The 22247-nt window shown below is 56.6% G+C and overlaps 2 protein-coding genes across 8 annotated transcripts; both read right to left on the bottom strand.

Moving 5' to 3' along the window:
* Window positions 1-4701: 4701 nt before the first annotated feature.
* On the bottom strand, window positions 4702-12116 carry CPLX3 (complexin 3). 4 transcript variants are annotated; one of them, XM_070269023.1, is made up of 5 exons: window positions 8814-9091; window positions 8614-8691; window positions 7817-7921; window positions 7513-7600; window positions 4702-5834 (listed from the first exon to the last, which is right to left on the bottom strand). In XM_070269023.1, the coding sequence occupies exons 1-5, from the start codon at window positions 8975-8977 to the stop codon at window positions 5610-5612; spliced, it is 660 nt and encodes a 219-aa protein (XP_070125124.1). In that variant the 5' UTR covers window positions 8978-9091; the 3' UTR covers window positions 4702-5609. The 4 variants fall into 4 exon arrangements, with proteins under 4 accessions (XP_070125124.1, XP_070125126.1, XP_070125125.1 ...); XM_070269025.1 differs by lacking the exons at window positions 7817-7921; window positions 8614-8691 and adding an exon at window positions 11996-12116 and having other exon boundaries at window positions 8814-8990; XM_070269024.1 differs by lacking the exon at window positions 8614-8691 and having other exon boundaries at window positions 8814-9915.
* Window positions 9875-21590, bottom strand: LMAN1L (lectin, mannose binding 1 like). 4 transcript variants are annotated; one of them, XM_023653550.2, is made up of 13 exons: window positions 21225-21590; window positions 18712-18866; window positions 18491-18598; window positions 18341-18399; window positions 16702-16801; window positions 16204-16324; window positions 15317-15372; window positions 14621-14753; window positions 14160-14311; window positions 12965-13032; window positions 11996-12131; window positions 11232-11359; window positions 9875-10177 (listed from the first exon to the last, which is right to left on the bottom strand). In XM_023653550.2, the coding sequence occupies exons 1-13, from the start codon at window positions 21400-21402 to the stop codon at window positions 10045-10047; spliced, it is 1527 nt and encodes a 508-aa protein (XP_023509318.2). In that variant the 5' UTR covers window positions 21403-21590; the 3' UTR covers window positions 9875-10044. The 4 variants fall into 4 exon arrangements, with proteins under 4 accessions (XP_023509318.2, XP_023509337.2, XP_023509329.2 ...); XM_023653569.2 differs by having other exon boundaries at window positions 9875-10174; window positions 12008-12131; window positions 21225-21542; XM_023653561.2 differs by having other exon boundaries at window positions 12008-12131; window positions 21225-21542.
* Between the last annotated feature and the right edge of the window lie 657 nt (window positions 21591-22247).

Below are 22247 nucleotides of genomic sequence, written 5' to 3' on the forward strand. Positions count from 1 at the left end.
TGTGCTTCTCTTCCTGCCCTGGGGGAAAAAGGAGAGGGGGCCCCTGTGCAGAGGCTGAGACTGGAGGGGCCCCAGGGAAAGCTGGGTAACTTGGGGAAGGGCTGGAGAGGCCACGGGGTGGGGGGGAGGGGGGTGGAGGCAGTAACAGCCACATCTGCCTCCTGCCCGCAGCTCCTGAGGGCTCAAGGAGAGTCAGGCTGACCAGCCACCATTCCTGTCTACCACCCAGGGGACCACTGGGGAGCCGGCAAGCATAGGCCTGGGAGCGCGCGCAAGGCCCTTCCTCTGCACCTGGAGAAGGGTAGGCTTCTGTGAACGCTCCTCATGCTCTGCGCACCACATACTCCCTTGACCTGGACAGAGACCCCTGGCCTCCTGGGCTGCTGAGTGAGCAGTGAACTGGACTGGGAAAAAGGGCATCCTCTAGGGTGTCTTGTGCTCATACCCCGCCCCCCAGGACCCCCAAACTGGGGTCGTTTCCAGCAGGCCCTTCTCCCCACCCAGCCACCCTCCTACCCAGCTCTCGGTCAGAACAGCACTCAGGAGAATCTTTGGGGACTTAAGGGAGGGGCAGTCCATCGCCAAGGCAGCAGTTCCTTCCTCGGCTTAGCAGAGCCCACCACATGCTCAGCCTTCCATACCAAGATTAAAGGGCTTCTGTACAGAGAGGGAAATACGCTAGGAGAGACCTCATTTCCCCGAAGCCTGGTCGTTGGGGGGCAGTGTAGAGCAGTGGTCCAGAAGGCGGGAGGCGCAGCTAAAATCCTGGCTCTGCCACTTGGCCCAGAACCTCGGGACCCATTGATTAGCCAGTTTCTCAGTAAAACAAGGATGAAGATAAAAATGCCCCATGGGAATTTGTAAGGATTAAATGAGTTACTGTACATGAGGCAGGCACATAAGAATTCAATAAAATGTTATTTTCAGATCTAGGGAGAGAAATGTACTTCAGATTATCTCTGAGAATGGGCTAGATGAAAAAGCCTCAATAAGTAAAATGAGGGAAAGGAAGGAGAGGAATGAATGGAGCTGGTGGGTGACAAATGGAGAAGACTGGGTGGGAGAGCGGGAATGAGGAGGGACTGGCTGAATGACTGACGGGCTAGGAGGATGACAGGTTGGAGGATTGGCCCACAGACCTCAGTTTTTTTTTTGTGATATCTGCACTGGCTGGCTGAGAACAGGCACCTGAAATTCCTATACACGTGGGTGCAGGGAGGAGGGGCCCCCTAGGGGGACTGGGTACAGGAAAGGGCTGGGAAGTTGAGGCCAGTGGAGAGGACCTGGGAAAGGAGTCTCCCTGGGCAAAACGTATAGATGGCCTCCAGGCTGGTCCTGAGTCCAGGCCACCTGCCAAGGAGGGAGGCAGCCCAGCCAGAGGGTGTGGGGCTAGTGTTCTCTCTCTCTCTCTTCCAATGGCAGAGGCCTTGGGAAATATACTAATCTGCTTTTTAAAAAATAAATTTTTCCTCCCTGGGGCGAAAGTCTCACCTTTTACACTTTGCAAATGCCCAAGCAGGGCAGACAATCCCCAGCAATGTCTGGGTGCTTCACTCGCCCTGTCCTCCCAGCTCCACTCAGTCCCCAAGCCCAGAGCCAGCACTGGGCCAAGCTGGGGGAACACCTGAGCCCAGGCCCCTCTCTCCCAAGGGGCCAGCCCTGGGAGAAGCAGATGGGCTTCTGGAGCAGAATGAGGGACCCAGGTGTCCCTGTGCACAGTCTACCCCTTCTTTTGCTAATTGCAGAAGTGGGGAAGGACATAGAGCCTTGGTTCCTGTAGGATGTCATCTAGAAGGTCTCTTGGTCCCCAGAAGCCAGCTGCCATCCCAGCCCTCCCTGAGAGGGGGAGGGCCCAACCCTGAGGCTGGGGCATGAGAGAAGGGGGCATGTCAAGGACCACTTTCCCCAGAATAACTCACATCCACACCTGTATACTCAAAATCCCACAGACACACAAACACACAGACACAGACACTAACAGGCCACAGGCAGCAGACACATACAAAAATACTGAAAGTCACATACAAGCTCACAGCCCCACGCAGATCCCACACAGACTTAACCTCATGGTTATACACACACATCCCCAGGCACGGGTCCTGCTGAATAAGGGTGAGGCAGCCTCAATGCTGCTGCTCCCCTGACCCAGCCGGCCTGGCTCCCTTGCTGTCCCCAAGCCTCAGTGATTCTGGGAACAGCTATGCCTGGCAGGCATGGGGTTAGAGGCAGGACAGCAGGCTGGCTCTTTGGCTCCTTCCCACTCTCCTCACAGGGGCTTCCCACTCCTAACCCAGCCTCAGGCTTCAGCTGGGTCAATAGGCACTGCCAGCAGCTCAGTCTCAGCAAATGAACATTCCCCCAGAAGTCCCCAGCGCCTGCTTGCCGGTCCTGGCAGGGGAGAGGGGCGTCGGCTGCAGTATCTGAGGAGGGACCATCTGGCCATTGGGGAAAGGGGAGATCCTCTGACCTCCAAACCCCTCACTGTCCCCAGGTCCTCCCAAGGACCAACTGGCCTCCGGAAAGTCACTTGTTCTCTCTGTACCCTAGTCCCTCTGGGAACTAGGCCTCAGCTGTCTGGATGGGTGGAAGGCAGGAGAAGGGACTGGAGCCAGGCAGAGGCCAGGGCTTGCTACCAATCTCCCTGAATTCCCCTGTATTGCAGGGGTGAGGAGGAGCAGGCCAGCTGTCTTTGCCATATCTCTCTTCCTGAAAGGGGGGGTGGTGGTGGAGGGGCTATCCCCTCACCTTTCAATATTTCCTGTATCCTTAGACAGCCGCCAAGGGTCAGAAAGAAGAAAGAAGGGGGAAGGAAGAACAGGAGGGAGGGAGAAGGCCTGGAGAGGTAAATTCCTCACTCTAAACTGTGGTGCCCTGTGGTGGGACTTTAATCACCATGAAAATGGAAGTTTTGGTGGCAAGTGGCTTTCCCTATGGCCCTCACATCACATCAGGTGGGTGGACCGACAGGGAGCAAGTGATTGTCTAAATAAGCGGGAGTAGAAAGAGGATGGGAAGAGAGCAGTGAGCTATGGTGGACATGCACAGGTCCTGAGGGCTCGGGGCTGGGGGCAGGCACAGAGGAGGCTCCAGCTTGGCCAGGTTGGCCCCTAGCTGAGGGCCTGGTGGAGGACAGGTATGAACTAGGAATGAGGCTGAGGGCTGGGGGACACAGATGAGAAGGATGTGGACTGACAGAGAAGCCCGGAGAGCAGGGAAAGGAAGGGGGGAGGCAGGGCGAGGCCAGCAGAGCCTGGGGACCCCTCAGCCTACCCTCTTGGCCGTCTCTGCCTGAGCCTAGGTGCTGTTCCTTCTGTCTACACCTCCCCTCCTCGATTCCAGGGATGTGCAGACAAGTCAGGGCTTCTTGGTGTTCCCAGGCTGTGAGGAGGGAACCAGTGTGGGGGTTCAGTCCCCTCCCACTCCCTGACCCCAGGCCCCAACCAGCCCGTTTTGTGAGGGGTCAGTGAATGCTAACCCCTAGCTTCCCCACAGCCCGCCTCCCTGCCTCTTTCACTCTGGGTCCTGCAAACCACTGAGGGGAAAGGGGCCTGTCCAATCCCATTAGGCAGAAGGCCCCTGGAGGGTGGAGTGCTGACGTGGGCCTTGCTGCTGATGCTGCTGAGGAAGCCCATGGCCCCCCCTACCCAGCCTGGGGCCCCCATATGGGTCTTCTCCAGCTCCAGGAAGGTCAGGAGGGGTTTTTGTCCAGCGATCACCCAGGGGGGCAGCCTAGGAGCAGCTCAGAGGCCTGGGCACCTTCCCCGGGGATGCTCAGGAGACAAGGCCCAGCTCGACAGCCTGAGCAGCACTGCCCCCATCCTGGGTCTGCGTCCCTCCCTGCCCTCACCCTCCTAATTCCTTGTCCTCACTTTTTCCTCTCTCCTCCTCCTGTCCCTTCCCATATTATCTACTGCACACGTTGTATGTTCCTTGTCCTTATTTTACAAAGGAGGCCTAGTGGAAACTCTGCCCCTTGAAACCAGACCCTCACATGGCAGTTTTGCCTGTACATCTTGGCTAGCTTCCCCGAGGCTAGTGCCAAGGGGGTTCAGGCTCTGCCTGTAGCACCTTGTTCCTGCTCAGGCCCCTGGGGTGGCCTGCTTGTGGAGCCTCCTGGTTGGTTTCCTGGACCCTTTACAGGTGAGCAGGGTGAGATTTGGGCTCTCCATTTTTTTAAGAATGAGTTACCATTTATTGATATGGTCTATTATGTGCCAAGGGATTTACAAATGGTCACCCTTTGAAACATGTAGTATTATTATTTTGGGTAAAGGGGATCTTCATTTTATAGGGGGGTAACAGGCTGAGAGAGGGAAAAGAACCTGCTCAAAGTCACATAGCAGTGCCAGGGCTGGAACGCAGTTGTCTTGTCTCCTGTAACACCTTTCATCTCACAGGTGCCAGAGACAGTTGTGGTTGAGCCGTGACCCTTCCTGTGGTCTCAGGTAATGGCCCAGAGGCCCACCTTGCCCAGGTGCATCCCTATCCAGCTGGCTGCCACATTTTCCTCAAAGCCCAGATCTATTTTGTCTGGCCCCAGGCTGGACCTTGCCTCACTTAGGGCCCTGAGAGGGTAGAGTTTGACATCTTACAAGGGCTGGCGCTCCTATGAAGCTGTGGGTGAGGAGGTAAGGGACACCCCTCCAAAGGTAAGGGAACCCCAAGACTCCTGGAGGTCAGTAAGAAGTAGGAGGATAGGCATGCCATTTGGAATTTTTATTTTTCACTGAGCCAAGAGAGGAGATCCAGCTATGGAATCCAGAGAGTTCTACAGGGACAGAACACAAATTGCCTGGGCCTGGGCCCAGAGGAGGCCTGGAGCTTCCCGGGCTAATGTTCAGTGCCAGCTTCATCCTTGGTACTCAGGCCCTCCCACAGCATCGCTCAGCTCCAGGAGCCAGAGCCCACAGTACAATGGCAGCTGCTTGAGGCTATGGCTGCAGCTGCTGCCCTGCTGAAGGAAGGGTGTAGGATTGGCTCTGAGGGCCAGGGAGGCCAAGCTAGAAAGTGTTAGAAATCACCCAGTCCACCCCTATTTTACAGATGATGAAATGAGGCCCAGAAAGAGCAGTGGCGTTCAAAGAGAACACATGTGGAGACTCGAACTCAGGCCTCCTGCTTGCTGAGGGCGTCTGTCCAAAGCCTCCTCCCAGCATCTCTGAGGGCTGGTGTCTGGAGGCGTGAGGCACACAGGGCAGCTGGCCTGGGTGTGTGTGTCTTTGTGTGCCAGGATGCATCTGTGGTGTATGCCTCTGCACATCCCAGGGTTCCCATGTGCCTCTGTGTGTCTCTCTGTGGGTGCTCCTATGTGCAAGAACTTGGGGCTATGGCCAGAGAGCACGGGCCTATTCCTACAATCTTGGGAGGCCTCCCCAGGCTGAGTCGGGGTCCTGAGGGTAGGGTGAGAAATGAGGACTTCGCTCCCAGTGGAGAGGGAGAGACTAGGAAAGTAGGCTTGGGCCATGGATGAGAAGGATCCTAAGGCTAGTGTGGAGCAGGGAAAACAAAGCCAAGATGGGGTATAGGTCCCTGGAAGTTGAGACATGCTCTTAGCCCTCATGTGGGCCCAGCCCTCTGATCACCCCAGTGGGCAACTCCAGGGAAAGTCGTCACATGATGTGGCACTTCTCAGCTGATTGCTTTAGGTCCCCCAATGTGGCCTGGGCCTTGTCCTTGAGTGAGCCAAGGTCCAAGCCAGGGAGGCTGGCCAGCTGCCCGAGGACCGAGGCCTTCTCCTCCTCCTCCTCTGTGTCCTCCTCAATCATCTTGGCCAGCTCCCGGGGCAGTTCCACGTCTCCACCTGCCATCTGGATCTGGCTCTCATCTGTCTCATTCTGGAGGGAAGAGAGGAGGGGGTTGGAGGTCTGTGAGGACCCAGAGTTGAGGGGGCAGGGAGGAGGCCTAGACGGGGTTCCCATATTCCAGGATCAAGCTTCTGACACTTGGGCATGGAGACCTTGCCCTTTTATACCTCCTTACTTCACTCTGAGATACTGAAGGTAAGATACTAGCATAGAGAGCACAGAGGAAATGAAAATACCTAGGAGTCAAACTGCTCCAGTGAGCTAAGCCATATGGTGACTACCATTAACTATACGAAAGGACTCACCGATAGTAGTGATGGGTACCATTTATCAAATACCTACTATATGGCTGACATTGAGCTAAGTGCTTTTAATTCTCACAATAACTCTTGAGGCAGGTATTGTTATTTCCATTTTACAAATAAGGAAATTGAGGCTCAGCCAATTTAAGTGAGTAACTTGCTCAAGGTCACACAACTAGGCAGTGAAGGAGCTAGATTTAAACCTGCCTCACGGATTCCAATCTCTGCTCTCGTTGCATGGCACCTGCTGATTGTCACTGCACTTCTCTGTCCCTTTGGGGACGCTGGGGCTTTCCACTTTATGTCCTACTCACTTACAGCCATGTCTTCCCTCATCTACTGGACTCAGAGTTGCCTGATGGCAGGAGTTATGCCTCTCGTACCCTTTGTGCAAGCTTTGGAGCAACGACTCCATCCCTAGCTGGGTTTAACTCAGCAACTTTCCAGAAAGGTAGGCTTTCTGGACTGGTTTTCCTTTTGAGAGATTTCCAGAAGACTGGTGCCCTGTGGGGAGTCAGAAGCAGCCAGGGGCTCAGTAAACATTTGTTGAATGAATGAATGTGATGTCCATGTATCTGATCTTCCAATTCAAGTGGAAGATCAAGGTCAGGAGTGCTATAGCCCTGTACTTCCATTTCCCCTCAGTCTCACACAGTTCTGGACACTGGGAGTGGCTTATGCCTCAGTTCCCTCCTTAGCCAACACTTACATGCCCCTCTGGTGCTGCAGTGCCTAGGGGAGACAACCTCCTGGCTGCTTGGCCAACCAAGGGGTTCTTTGCTCTCTGCAGACAGACTCCATACCTTGGAAGGCAGCCAGGGGGCCTGGAGCAAGCGCAGGCTCAGCATTCACAGGCTTGAGCTCTGACCCCAGCTCCATCATTCTCTGGCTGTATGACCTTAGTCAAGTCTCTTAATCTCTCTGAGCTTCGGTTTCCTTATTTGTAGATGTGGGTGATAGCTACCTGGCAGTTACTGAGAGGTTAGGTAGGGGCATGAAGATCAACAGAGGTTCCACCTTCTCTCCTCCACCCTGCTCTCCCCGAGGGTTCAGAAGCCCCAGGAGCACTCAACCCTGCGGTAAAATCTACTGCCTTCCATCTCTTCATCTGCCCCGGGCTGCCTCGGGGGTTGGGGGAGTGGGGTGTGGAGGAGAGAAGGGCCCTGGACTGGCTCCAGAAACACAAACCTATCAGTCTCTAGCGGACTGGGCTTCCCCTCAGCGCCAAGCCCTGGCCCTTGGCTGGAGCCAATTAACCATGAATGAGTGAATGAATGAACGAGTGAGAGAACGAAGGATGTAACCAAGCACTCCATGAGTCTTACAGGCTGAGAGTTGCGGTGCCCAGAGTCAGGCAAAGGAGTCCGGAGCCCGAATGTGCCTCGCAGCCCCGCTTGTAAGCTTACCTTGGGGAGCCGGTATTTGTCTCGGAAGTGGCTCCGCAGCGTGGCCCGCTCGGCCTTCCTCTGTGTGAACTGCGCGTCCCTCTCCATCCTGCGGGGGCACCGGGGGCGGAGTCATAGCGAAGGCTGAGAGAACGGGCGGGCAGGGTCTGCGAGGAAGGGGCGGGAGGGGTCTCCGCGTCCTGGAGGGCAACCGCATCTCTCCCGCCCGCGGGCCTGTGTGTTGGGAGGGTGCTCGGACCAGACCGGCCACGATCAGTCTTTGCTGTCTGGCCCCGCATCACAGCGCCCTTTGTCGTCTGCGCACCCGCCGCTGGACGGAGCTCTCCGGGCGGGGACGTCAGTATGTCTTTCTCTGCAGGCCCTGATATATGTCCCTCGCGGCCTCCGACTCGGTCTGTCTTTTCCCTCCCTGACAGATTGTGTCATGTGGAGCAAAGTATTAAGGACAGACTTAGGTTCGCATCCTGGCTCCACTACCACTTTTGGTTGTCTTTGGGTAAGTCGCTTACCTTCCTCTTTTGTAAAATGCTGATAAGATTTTGCAACTCAAAAAACTGTTGGCAGGATTAAGTGAAATAATAATAGCTAACATTTAATGATTTATCACGTGCCAGGCGCTATGCTAAGCAGTTTATATGCACTAAGTAATTTAATCCTCATAAATTTATGAGGCATGTTTTATGATCACCATCCCCATTTTACAAAAGAGGAAACTGAGGCACAGAAAGGTTAAGTAACTTGCCTAAAGTCACCCAGTTAAAAAGAAGAAAAGCCTGGCTCTGGATCCCAAGCAGCCTAGCTGTGGAGTCCAGCCCTGAACTCCCCTCTGGCTGGCTCTCTGCCCCAGCACTCCTGGCATATGACAAGCCTCAGTATCTATGACTCCTCCCCTCTCAGGGACAGTCTCTGTGACTCTGAGCCCCTCTTAGCTACAGCACTTTTCTCAGAAACTCAAGCTCGGAGGAGCTCCAGTTGGAAGACACAGACGGCTGGGACCAGATCGGATTAAGGGATTACTTGTTTCGTCAGAAATGCACGTGCCCGCACCGTCCTAGGACCCTTTCGCCCCTGTCCCCATTCCCTCTGGGCTCGAATGCGAACCTGGGGCAGGGTCTTGTTTTTGAGATGGGGTGGCTCTGGGGGCAGCCTAGGAGGCACATTTCACATCTCTTACCGCGTCTGGAAAAGTAGGGGAGGAGGGCTCGGGGTCTGAGACTGCCCTAGGGGTGGGCCAGGTGACTGTTGGGTGGGGGCGGGGTGTAGGGGGAGGGTCATTGGAGCCGGGAAGGGATCCCACTCACTTTTCTTCCACCAGTTGCTTCTGATACTCCTCATACTCCTCTCGGCTCATGCCCTGCGCTTCGGCCGCCGACTTGTCCCCGTCCCCCTTGTCTTCGCCGCCCCCCAGGCTCCCGGTGAGGTTCTTCAGCTGGCCGCCCACCATGGTCTTCACCATGAATGCCATGGTCTTCTCTGGCCTGGGCACCACGCACCGGGTTCTACGCACCAGGCGCCAGGCTCGTCCGAGCCTACTTCAGCACTAGGGCTCGCGGACAGCTCCCGCCGCCGGCCCCCGCCCGGCCCGCCCCTACTTCCCCAAACCCCTCCTCTCGGGGGGCGGGGGGCCTGCACGCGGCCGAGGAGGCTGGACCACGTGCCGGCCCCACACTCCCGCCTACCCCACGTGCCTCCTTCAACCCCAAGCTCAGCCGGGCACTGCTGACAATGGATTAGGGCCTTTGGGGGTGGGGTCGCTCCCCTGGGAAAGGGGTTTCGCTGATTCGTGCCCTGAACCTTTCTTCCTACTCTCCGCCCACTTCCTCCTTTCCCAGGTCGCTGATAGGATTTCAGCTGGGAGATCGGAGTAAAAGCAAGGGACAAAGATCCAGCCCTGGGCCCCACCCCATCCTTCTCCCCAACCTGCTTCCCCAGCAGCTGTCCAAAGAGCTTGAGGCTGGGGAAGGGAGCGGGGACCAGAGAGCGGGAATCCCAATCATGGCTCCATGGGTTGCCTCTTAGAGTTCTTGGTCACGTGCCTGCCCTGCTGACCCCTGGAACTGAGCGGGGAGGAGGGGAGGGCGGGACAGAGTTGCTCAAGGTGATGCTGGCTGAGCTAGGAAGGGCACCTGGAGACACCACTTCTTGTTCTGGGTGAATTGGAGGGACAGAATTATACTGTTGTGACTCTCTCCCTCCATAGTCCAGGACTCAAGGCCTGTGGGGTGTCTGGTCTTTTGGCATTAAAGCCAGCTCTTGGCCTCCTTGTGTACTTGGAGCCCACTCTCAGCTACCTGTCCAGAAAAGGGGGAAGTCTTCAGAGAGATTAAGGTGCAGCTGGAAGGTAAATGAGCATAGCACAGCATGGGGAGAGGGAAGTCATCTTTAATAAGGTGGAAGCTCTGCAGAAGCTAAGGTATGGGTAGTTGCTGGGCACCTAGAGGGAGAGGATACTGGCCAAGCCCTCCGCCCAGCTAGACACTGTTTACTTCCCAGTGATGAGAAGTGGACATTCCTTCAGGGCTTTGAGGTGGGTCATGCATGCATGCCGGGAGAGAGGGGCTGCCTCCTTAGAACCCCCAGGGCCCTAGGGATGGGTGGTGCCAGACTCAGAGGAAGGCTGCCTGTGGACAAATAGTCTGGACGGTTCTGGTCCTGCTCCTGCCTGCTGCCAGGGAGAGGAGAAGAAGGTTACTTGGACTTCTCCCTACTGGGCTCTTGAAACCAGGCTCCCACGCTCATCTCCCTATGCTCACGGACCACAGCCTCCCTGCTATGGGACCTTTATGGCTTCCTTGGCCTCCCCATCAGGACCACACTTTCCCCCTGGCATTCAAGGTCTGTCCAGGTGGCTCTAGCCACCATTACACTCCTATGTAATACATAGCCCTGTCATCATTTCCACCTTGTACCTTGCTGCTCTCTTCACCTGGAGGCTGTCCTCTCCTACTCTGCTTTTTAAAGCTCAGCACATTTCACTCCTCCTCTGGGACCACCCCACCCACAATGATTCTTCTTGTCTTGGAATTTCACCAACAAGGACTGTCAGTCCCATTTCTGAGCCCCTTAGCACACCCTATATCTCTAAATGTTTCATTCATTCAACAAATACCCACCAAGCAGAAATAGTGACCTCTCCCCAACCTTTTTAATTCTCTTTGCCCAGATTCACAAACTGGTCCCATCCTTTGCTCTGACAGTACTGAACTTAGCACTTTTTTCTCCAAAATATTATGCTTTTTTTCATGCTTCCATGCCTTTTCTCATGCTGTTCCCTCTGCATCAATGCCTTTTACTTATCTTGCAAGGCTGGAAAAACCCCTGGTCGGACTTGATGACCCACATCAAATGGCCCTTCCAGGTTTATTCCGTCATCTCCCCAAGCTGGGTTAAGTGCTTTTTACTGTACTCTTATTGCCCCTGAGCTTCCTGCCATCATGGCACTGACCGCATAGCATGTGACTATCAATTACGTGTCAGTTTCTCACACTACAGAATGAGCTCTGTGAGCACAGGACCCAGATGGGACCAGCGGCTGAGCAGGTGGTCAGTAGAGGCTATTGGAAAAATGGATCCTGGCCTGGGCACTGCTCCTTGCCAGTTGGTGGGCCAGGCAGGTTCCCCCTGGGCCTTAGTGGCGCCTCTTTCCAATAAGATGGCTATGGCGTAGAACCAAGAGATGCCGGGTAGGTGTGGGAAGTCCTGCCCATGAGAAGGCCCACCTGAAGTGCACATAGTAGAAGAATCCTACAGTCTGGATGAGGAGGAAGAACAGGAAGATGCCTGGCCGCAGGCATGAGGAGGCCCCTGGGAGCCAGCCAGGTGGGTGAGGGTCCTTGGCTCCTGCTTTCTGAAAGAGGACATTGTAAGGCCCTGGACCAGTCTCTTACACAGGAGGGAGGGGACCTGGAATCCAGGCCATGTGTGGGCTCTGTTTCCCTCTCCCAGGCTTGGGGTACCCTGGCTCTCATCTGGGGCACTTGGAGATGGGCAGAGGACAAAGCTGCCCTCCCCCCACCCCAGCTCCTACAGCTCCATCTGTGGGAACAGCTGGGAAGGCCTGGGGCCTGGGATAGTCAGAAGGCCAAAGGGTCTAGAGATGAGAGAGAGAAGTAGAGAGCAAAAGACAGGGTGATGGTGAGGGCAAGGGAAAGAGCAAGATGAGGCAGGGGCACAGGAAGCATGGGCTTCACCCTGGAGCTCTAAAGGATCTTGGGCATGGCCCACTCCCATTTCCCTTCTGGTCATTGAGGATATCGGACCAGGTGGTCTCCAGGGCCCTGCTGGCACTGACAGTCTGTGGGACTCTCTAGAGAGCAGGGAGGGCAGAGAGAAGGTGACATCTGTCTCTGTGTGCGCGTGTGCATACACACAGAGACACAGACATAGGTGTGCCAACTAGGGGTCCCGGGAGCAGAGGGTAAAGGCAGAAGTGCTGGAAGAAGGAGGCTAAACCCAGACTTCAGGGATGGAGCCCCCACGGTACCTTCCCCCTCACCACTGGGCCCCGAAGGTCCTTCTGCAGGAGGCTCAGGATCTGGGCCAACTCTAAGAAATGATGCTTGGTGCCTACAGGCAGGTAGAAGACCTGGGCTCTTGAGACCACGTGGGCAGCTGCATCCCTGGTGGGGGATAGAAACCAAGGGAGTTGACTCTATCCCTTCTGGTTGCACCCAGACCTCCTAACCATTTCTCATAATCCTCAGAGGCAGCACCTTCTTGGGGGCTAGTCTTCTTACCCCAAACCTTTTTCCTGGATCCTCAGTCTCCTTTAGCTCAGAGAAGGGTCTCCCTAAAGCTGTCCCAACCCCAGGTTCTCTGCTCTGCCTTCCATTCCCAGCTCCCAGGGGATTTTACTCCTCTCCCTCTTCCCATCTCCCCACCCCAAGCATCTAGTGAGCAGGGGATCCAGCATCGAGCATCCAGCCTGAAGCCTCCCTCTTTCATGGCATCAAAGTGACCCCCCTGCTGCCAGGGCTCTACAGGTAGCTCCCAAGACCTGGCCTAGAATGGGATGCTGGGAGGTTGGAGCGGGGCAAAATGTAGTCAGGGACTGCCTCCTCCAACTTGGCCTGATCTTGATTATGCTTCCTCCAGGAATCCCATCAGAACATCTCCTCCTTCCAGGAGCTGTCACTGAAGGAAAGCTCAGATTTACTGACCCTCCCTGGGGCGGAAATGCCTGAAGGGGGCCTCAGGCGGGGCCTCTCCCAGGGACAGTTGCTTTTAAACTAGGACTTTCAAAACTTTAAACTGGATTTCAATTAAATTCAGTCAACTCGACAAACCTAATTCTGCCCCCAGCCCCTCTGTGTGCGCCAGGCTTTGTGCTGGGTGTTCAGGAAATGATGAAAGGAATACAGGGCTGATGGAGGAGCTTCAGGCAGAGAAGCAAGTTGGTGGATGGGAACTTCTCGTCCCTGTCTCGCAGGACCCCTCCTCTCCCTGGGCTTACCTCATCTCTTGCAGGTCCTGGAGCAGAGTCTGCTGTCCATGGAGCAGGGTGCTGATTTTGGCAGAGTCCTGCAGAAGTGCCAGCCTCTTCCCCAGGGCCCAGGGCACAGCCCCTCTCTCCTCAGAGGTCACCTTCCCCGGGGACACTGCAGCCCTTTTACTTCCAGAGGCCTTACCAGATTACCTGGGCCCTCCTCATTTTGGACACATTGAGGACACATTGTCCATGTGGGCATCTGGATTCTCCCTCCTCTCAAACCCCTCTCCCTGAGGGTGTTGGTCTCCCCCCACCCCCACAACAGTGGCTACTCCTGGGCTTTCTCAAAGTCCCTCCCCTTCCCAGAAGTGGTTCTGCCCCTGAAGGAGGAAGAGGCCCAGTCCAGTCCCCTCTTCCCACTTCCCCCAAGGCACAGTCCAAGCTGGGGCCAATGCTGGTCAACTCCCAGTGCTTGGGCCCTTGTCTGGCTGAGTGACCTGAAAGAGGTGGCCACCCCTCTGTGGGGTGGGTGGAATCTGACAGGAGGGGTCCTGGGCCTGGAAGCAGCATCAGAGAGCTTGGAGTGCGGTGCCCCTCCCCTCTGCTCCACCCCAGCAGTCCAGCTCTAACTGCTCTGGCCTAAGGATGCAAGACTCAGTCCCAAGCTGCCAGAACCCAGCAAAGCCCACAGGAGCTGCTGGCCTCCTCTGCCTAGCATCTAACATCTTGACTGAGTTCAGCTCTCAGGCCCTAGGCTGGGGATGACATGGGGCATGATTCCTGGGGGAGGAGCCAGGATGGCAGGAGATTCTGGTGCATCTGAGCATTAAGCAAGCCGTATGTGAATCAAATCACATGTGGAGCTACATGCAAATTAGCATCCAGTCTATTTCTGTCACTTGTCTGCAGACCCACATACAAATACCTGGCATCTCCTCTCCCCAGCCCCAGCCATGTGGCTCCTTGGGCATTTCCTTGTGCAGAGCTGCCCTCCTGCATGCTCCCCCACCTGGCAGGTTCTACCCCATCCTGTCACGTGCAGCATTTTACCCCTATCCACCTTTCCCTCCAGACCTTGGGGGACACTAGTTCTCACAAATAGTGCTTGCTCCTCTTTCTGGACAAAGGGAGCCCACTGGTGCCATGGGACCCAGTGCCTAGGGAGGACAGCTTCTCCAGGCCTGCAGGTGGACCATTGGGTGCCTGAGGGGTCACTCACCCAGGCTCCCTCAGGTCTGGCCTGGCCTGGGGGCCCCAGCTGCTTCTTCCATTGCCTCTCAGCCTGGGCCAACTGCTCAGAGAGACCCTGGAGAGCCTGCAGGATCTGGCTGTGTCTGCCCAGCGTCTCCTCCAGGGCAAAGATCCTTTCCCCTGGGAATTGGAGCAGAGCTGGGACAGGCAGCCAGCTGGGGTGGGGCAATAGATTCTATCATTTGGGAGCTTCTTTGAGAGGGGGGGTTCAGAAAGGCGTGGCTTTTGCTTCCAATACTCTCTCCGGGAAGGTGCGTCTGGGTGGTGGGGCAGGGACAGGACAGAGCACCCAGGCCCCAGGGCCTGTTTAGATATGCCTCCTCAGGCTTCCATCTTCCCACTGGTTAAAGGACTCCTGGTTCAAAGGGAAGAGTATCCTGTGACACCTAAATGGGTCCCTGCCCCACCTGGTGTTCCCTGGGTCCCTACCCTCTTCCTGGGCTTCAGACTTCAGCTTTGGAACCATGTCCTCCTTGGTGCCCAGGGCCAACCTTGCCTGCAGACCTTCCAGCTGCCTTGCCAGGCGGAGCTGCTCCATCTCCGGGAAGGCCTCGGGGGGAGGCTAGAGGAGAAGGACAAAAACTCAGTCTGAAACCCGTAGGAGACCCGGGGGCGAGGGGAGCCTCCCCACAGGGCGCCCGGGAGCTCAGTTCCCTGCCCTGAACAAACATTCATGCCAGCAAGGGAAGAGTCCGCCAGCTGGCTGTCCCTCGGTTCAGCTGCCAGGCCCTGCAGTCTCAGCTCCCTAGCCCTGCTCCACTGCCCATCCCCACACACTTCCCTCCCGCTGCGGCCCAGACCCCGCAGCTCTCACAGGCCTCAGGTCTCCACTCCTCCACACAGCTCCTTCAAGCTCATCTCCTCCAGGCTGGTTAGGACCCCTCCTCTGTGCTCCCACAGCTCCCGCCAGCCTGGGAGGTCCTTGAGGACAGGGCCTGACTCTGGGTCACCTCTGGCCCCCAGCACTGCCCAGTACAAGGTTGGCCTGAGCAGAGCTCAGAGATCAGGTAGAGACAAGGCTGGAATGACAGCTCTAACAGCACCATGACGTGAGCAGAAGCATCTGGGGAGGGAAGGGTCCCAGGGCCGCCCCTCCCCACAGGGCAGGCCCTGCACTGGCATCACCTCTGGACCTGGCTCACTCAGACTGAAGGTCAGGAAGGACAGGACATCATGGTCATCTGGAAAGGGGGGTAGAGAAAGGAAGGTAAGACCCCCCCACCCAGCAGCCCACTTAACTCAGCCCTCACCCCTCAGGCTCTTGTATTCCAGGCAGGCAAGAGATCTGGGGGACTTTGGGCAGCTCTGACCCTTGTCTTGCTCACTTCACAGGAAAGAGGTGAGGGTCAGACAAGCAGATGGGTGGGCTGTGAGGGCTGAACTCCACACACAGCCAGAGGTGGGACCCCAGTGAGTGGGAAAACTGGACAGCCTTGGGCTAGAGCCCTGGCAGCAGACTGAGCGTGACACCCTCAGGCCCCAAGAGCACAGCTGCTGCTGGCAGAGGCAACCATGCAGTGGCCACCTCCTCAGCATGGCTTTGACCATGCCACTCTTCTCCTCAGAAACCTTCTATGGCTCCCCAGTGCCCAGGGTCTAAAGACCAAAGTCCTGGTATTCAAGGACTCCCACCCTCTGGTTGCACCCTGCTTCCCAGCCGTGGGTCCTTCCATGGACTCTCCGTTACATCACATCCCTTCGCTCCGCTTCCCTAAATGTCCCTCTTGGCTCTCCCTCCTCCGCTTGCCCCACAGCTTCCAGCTAGGGGCACTTATGGGGCCAACACTGGAATAAAAGCTTCTCCTGTTTTATCCTATTTGAGAATTTCAACATTTCTTGGGGGCAGACATGACCTTCCAGATGGTAACGGAGCCTAGAGAGGGCTTGTGACTTGCCCAGGTCACATGGTGAGGAAGTAGCTGGCCTCACACCCTGTGCTCCCTTGGAAGGTATGCTCAGGATGGCTTGCTAGGGACTGCTCCTCTGCTGTTACCGGTCCAGAAGGCCCTCACCTGCCAGGGTGCTGGTGGCTGCTGAGACCCCAAAGAAACCTCCAGGGGCCAAAAGCAGGGGCCCCACATCGATGCACACCTCGTCTGGGTCTCTGGGAGTGAGGCCGCTGTTCACGGACACCTGAGGGGCATGGAGGGAAAGAGCCCCTTGAGGGTGGAGCCCACTCCATCTCCCCTGACCCCAATTCTGACTCACTGGCTCCCTGGCCCTAAAGGAGGGAAGGCAGCCACAGGGCTTGGTGTGAGGATGGCGTGGAGGGGCTTGCACACCTGGTCTCACGCTAACCCTCACAAGGATGTGCTCAGGCAAGTTAGGATTCTGTGTAGGGAGGAGGATCCTGTGTGGGTGTTGCCTGTATTGTACCAGGGACCCTGTGTAGTGTCTCTGGCATGAGTCTCTTGGGATCATGGGCACTCACACAGCAACTCTGTAGCTCTAAGCCCTATAATCTGCCCTCCCCACCCAGAGGACCTGCAGAAGCAGGAGGGGTGACTCACGCGCAGCCTCTGCCCCCAGTAGGTGATCCGTGCTCTGAAGGGGTATGGCCGGTTCCTGAAGTCCCGGTGGCAGGAGCCCAGCACCCGGCTGGCTCCATCCCTGTGGGCACTTGGAATCCAGCTGGGCCACACAGGACCCAAGGCCTGGCCAGTGGGGGAGGCCCCAGAGGTTGTTCTGCCCAGGCGTGCAGTGCCACTCCCCCTCACTGGTACAGGACGCGTCCCTGTTGTCTAGCTTGAGTCTCCCTTGCTGTGGTCTGCTCCCTTAGCAGAAGAGAGAGGAGCAGGACAGCAAGCCCTGCCTGGCAGAGTACTGGCACTTGGAGTTTATAGAAGAGGCCAAGGGCCTCCTGTGGCTCTTCCCCAGGGGTCAGAACATGGACCAAGAGTGGGGTTTCCGCCCCTCAATCCCCCAGGCCACACCTCCTCTGGCTGCCCTCCCTCCCCCGCTTCCCTTAAACTCCAAGTGCCCCTGCGCCTCTGGGTGGGGCTTGTCTTTCCTCTCCCTTCTGCCAGGCTTGGACTGCAGCAGGACAGACTCAGGACAGACAACACGAGAAACGTCCTAGCAGCCAAGAACAACATGACCAGCCTGCCTCCCCGACAGGAGCAGCGCAGCAGGCTCTGGGGAGTTAGGAGGAAGGCGTTGAGCTGAGAGGTCCTGAGTTTCTCTGGGCACAGGGGGACACAGACACTGCTCACACCACAGCACCTGTCCCTGCCACCTTCAGCCAAGAGGGAGCCAGCACAGAACAGGGAGAAGCCAGCTCAGAGCAACCACCTGCCTTTGCACTCCTGGCTGTGTGACCTTGGGCGAGTTCCCTCCCCTTTCCAAACCCCAGCTTCCCCATCTTTAAAATGAGGATAATAATTGAAGTTGTCCCATAATGTCCTTATGAGGGTGAGCTAAGAAAATGAATGTAAAGTGCTTGGCACCATGCCTGGTGTACAGTAAGCTCTGCTCCATAAACATTAGCAATTATTCTAATTGTTATGAGCTAAGGGGTGTTTGCGGAGAGACACTGACTAACCGGCCCAGCTACTGAGGAGGCAGCCAGGCCGGAGGGCTGGGAAGCCATGTCATCTGGGAGAAAGGTAGCGCACTGGCAGGCAGGCAGACTGCACAGGCAGAGGGCGTGGAGCCTCCACAAGGAAGTCTGGCCTCAAATCTCAGTTCTGCACACGGCTGTGTGACTCGGGCCAGTCACTTCACCTCTCTGCACCTCAATGTCCTCACCTGTAACTAGGGACTAATAATCCCCACTTCTCAAGAGTGTTGGGGATCAGATGAGATGATGTGAGTGAAAACACTCAGCCCAGGCCCCACCTTGTGTCATTTCACTACCCCCATGACCTGGGGACATTGGTTGAATGAATTGAGGACTCAGTGGGGCAGTTCCCAGGGAGAACAAGTAAACTCTAGTCTCAGCCAGGAGGATGCACAGCTGTGACCAAGTGGGAGGGAGTTCCAGGGTGGCAGCCATTAGCTCGATGAAAATCCAGCAAGGAGGGCACAGCCCTAGGAGGGGTGGGCTCTCTGTCACAGGCTGGGACAGGGGCACGAGTGGGCAGTGTGGGTAACTGTTGAGCCCCTTGCAGCCCAGGAATCAGGTTGGGGTCAATCCAAACAGGCCCTTACCCAAGCGGCTCGTAGAGGGTGTGCCCATCACTGGCCAGCACACGGATGGCAGGGCTGCTCTGCATGGGAGGTGACAAGCAGCCTGAGCCATGTGCACAGGGAGGAGGGTGAGGGTGTGGGCGGGAGGGCAGGCACGAGACCACTACTCACCTGGGTATCCTCAGCCGAGGAATCGAAGAGGATCCCGATGCCGTCCCAGGAGGCCAGCCCCCCCAGGACAGAGCTTACTTGGCCCCTGTCCTGGGTATACCACACAGCCTGCGGGTCCCCAGCTGCTCAACTCAGCGGTCCCTGCAGGACCCTGGAACCCCAGGCTCACTGCCTGCCTCCCTGACTCACCCCTCTCCCGGGCTCTGGTGGGGGCCACTCACCATGCCCTGAGCTCCCCGGCGCCCTGGCCCGGTCACCCTCATGTGCATCTCTACCTCCCAGGCAGAGAAGAGGACTGGGGCCCTGCTCCACACGGCGCCACTCCGGTTCCGCATGGATGGCGCCAGCCGCACTTCCTCCAGGCCTGGGATGGCATCTGTGGACCAGGGCAGCTCAAGGCCCAGGCCCCACCATCCCCTGGCCCCCCCATCATTCTCTCTCATTGGCCTGGGCTGGGGTCCCAGAGGAGGAAGGCGGTAACCTCCAGGCCAGCCATGAAATCACGGGTGCAGGAATCCACTGAAGAAGCGGGAACTGGAGCCCAGTACAGCTGGAGGGGCCTTTGCCAGGGGAGGGCAACTAACACCAGACCCACTTGGAGCACTTTATCTGCATTCCCACTTAAGCCTCACCACAAGTCTGTGTGGCCTGTTTTTATAAGACCCCATTTTACAGATGGGGAACCCGAGGCTCAGAAAAGTCAAGGAACTAAGTGCGTTGGAACTCAGGTCCATCTGACTCCAAAGTACAAGCTTTTTCCACCATGAGAGAGATTTGTGTTCAACCCTTCCTTCTCTCAGATGAGGAAGCAGGCCCTAGGAGGGAAGGACATGCCTGAGACCTCAGGACACAGGGGGGCACATTGAGAGAAGGACTATGTGGAGGGTCAGCACTCTGGGCTGTGGAAGCACGGAGGACACTGCAAGGTGGACAAATGAGGCTGAGGGCTGCCTGGGGGTGCCCAAGGGGGCGTTCCAAGGAGAGGAAAGCATGAAAGCAAAGGTGGGACCTGGACCGCAGGACTGTTAGGAAAAGGCAAAGGAGGGAGTGTGTGTGGGAGAATTATCGCTGGTGGCAGTGAGGGGGGAGAAAGGAGAAATATTTGGTGGGAGAGAAGAAAGGGGAGAGAAACTGAGGCAGGCTTGGCAGGAACCAGGGAAAGGGAGATCAGAGGCCCCATTCCAGCTGGCTCCCCACCCCTCTGGCCTGCCAGCCTGGAACCTGGCTCAGGGCCCAGGCCCTGCCAGGACTTTCCGGAGACTGCTAATCCACCCTGTTTGCTTGGCAAAGGCCAGGGCTGGGGGTGGGGAGGCTCAGAGGCTACAAGGCCAGAAGTCTTTGTGGCCTTGGAAGCCACCAAGGACTTGCCTCTGAAGTGACTTTCAGGAGGCAAGGATTGCCCACTGTCTGCTACACTTATGCATGCACCTTATGTGGATTGTTCATGGCACCTCGCCCCAGACTGTGGGCTCCCTGGGCCTGACTCAGCCCTCTGTCTCTGGGCTGGGCACAGAGGGGCACGGGGGAGGGGGGCGGGAATCCAATAAAAGGATAAGTTAATGAAAAGACAAAGAGCACATCACTGGGTGATCTTGGAGAATGTGCCTCTGCTCCCTTAGATGGTTTGTGACACCCCAGACGTGGCAAGGCCCAGAGCAGTGAGGACGGTACCAGCCCTGCCATCCTGGCCCTGAGGCAGGGCCTGGCTTGGTGCTGTGAGAGACAGTGCCCTCCTTTGCCTCTGTGAAGGAAGACTGGGCCAAAGACCCTGCTGACGGGGTCTCCCATCTTAAAGGGATATTTGTTCTATTCTCACTTAGGAATCATGCCGTTTCGCAGAACTTACATCTCACAGACATCAGAAATACACGACTGATCTGTTTTCTCTCTTTGTTTTGCCTGTTAGGAGGCTCTGAACCAGATCTATGGCCCAACTCTGAAGGGTGGGCAGACCTTGTAGCATATGTTTTGGCAACAAGCCACATTCCTAGACTGATTTCATGCCCCAGCTGTAACCCTAAGTCTTATTCTTCTGGTTCACTCTTAATTTAAGCTCCTCTCTATTGCATAGGTCCTTGTAAGTCCTCAAAAATCCTTTTGTGAACAAGACTAAGTAAAAGACAGACTCTTTCTAGTTCTGGCTTTAGAAAGTCCAGAACACAACCTGTGCTCTCATGCCTGCTTCCACCCAACACACACACAGGGCAGGGCTGGCGCCCTCTTTGGCAAAACAGCTGGCTGTGAGGATGGTTCCCTGCAGGCAGCCCCCCAGTGCTCATGGACAGCCAAAGGCCTGACAGCACGGAGCCAGGAGAGCGGAGGTTTGTGCTGGTCCAAGTTGCCTCGAGTCCATCTGTCTGGGACTCAGCATGTGAGCATGTGTGTGTGTATCTGTATGTGTGTGTGTGTTCACAGGTTCAAGAGGCAGAGGAGGAGAGGGGGCCCAAGGAGAGAGAAAAGGAGAAGAGAGAAGTCCTAGGGCGGAGAAGGAGAGGGGCAGAGAGGAGAAACTGAGGCTGGTGGCTGGGGATGGGGTTGTGGTGGTAGAGCAAGAGACAAGCCTGGGAGGGGTCCTGGGGCCCCTGGCACTGCCTGCCCCAGGCCTGGCCCCATCTTAGGCAGAGGCTAGTACTGGTAGGCCTGCTCCCACCAAGTCACAGCCACCCAGTGCTGATCAGCCCCTCCGGCACTCTGGGGAGCTCTGGGCATGGCTGGTCCCCACCCCATCCCTCACCTCCATGATGGCTCCAGAAGGGTATTCCAGCCCCAGGCAAAGCCAGCCGTGGTCCTTTGAAGCTGAGCTTGTATTCAAACCTTCGCTGAGGAGGACGACCCCCCTCAGGGCTGTAGGGGTCCAGGAGCAGAAAGAGGAGAAGGCAGAGCAAGGGTTTAGGGCCACTGACCACCGGCATGGTGAAGGGATCTGGCAGCCGGGCCCCAGGGTAGATTGGTAGCTGAGAGGCCAGGGATGGGCTCCTGGGACTGGGCCAAGTGGGGAGGAGCTGGGGATTGGCCAGGAGCTGGGTTTTGGCACTGTCCTCTCCCTCCCTTCCTCCCCAACACAGACATCCTGTTCTTTCCAGGCCTGACCTCAGGCCCCGCCCCGCTTACCACCAGCCTGATGGGGGCAGCCAGACCCCTTGCCAACCTGACTCAGCTGGGGCCATCTTTCTACCTTCCTCGGCTCCAGCAGCTGAGGGGCCTTGGGGACTCCTGGGATAGGCCTACCCTTCAGCAGCTGACCTTTCTTCCCTGCTCTGGGGGATGGGCCTCCACATCCTGCCTCCTTCCCGAAGATGGATGTCCCCACCCTCCCCTGTCCTGCTCTCTGCTGTGGTGCTCAGCTCTCTCCCATGTTCCCAAATTCTCATGCCTCCAGGATACCTGGTTTCCCCAAGAAATAGATCATATGAAAAAAAAGAAAGAGAGCCTTAAGACACAGAGCAGATGAATGCAACATGTGGGCCTTGTTTGGAGCCTAATTTTTTTTTTTTTTTTGGAAGATTAGCCCTGAGCTAACATCCACCACCAATCCTCCTCTTTTTGCTGAGGAAGACTGTCCTTGAGCTAACATTTGTGCCAGTCTTCCTCTATTTTGTACGTGGGAGGTTGCCACAGCATGGCTTGATGAGCAGTGTGTAGGTCCACGCCTGAGATCCAAACCTGTGAACTTAACCACTACACCACCAGTCCAGCCCCTGTGGTTACGTTTTTTTAAAAGTCTTTTGTCTTCTGGAGAAATGTACTAAAGCTTTTG

Source organism: Equus caballus, chromosome 1, assembly GCF_041296265.1.
Source record: "Equus caballus isolate H_3958 breed thoroughbred chromosome 1, TB-T2T, whole genome shotgun sequence".
In the NCBI taxonomy this organism is placed as follows: Eukaryota; Metazoa; Chordata; class Mammalia; order Perissodactyla; family Equidae; genus Equus; species Equus caballus.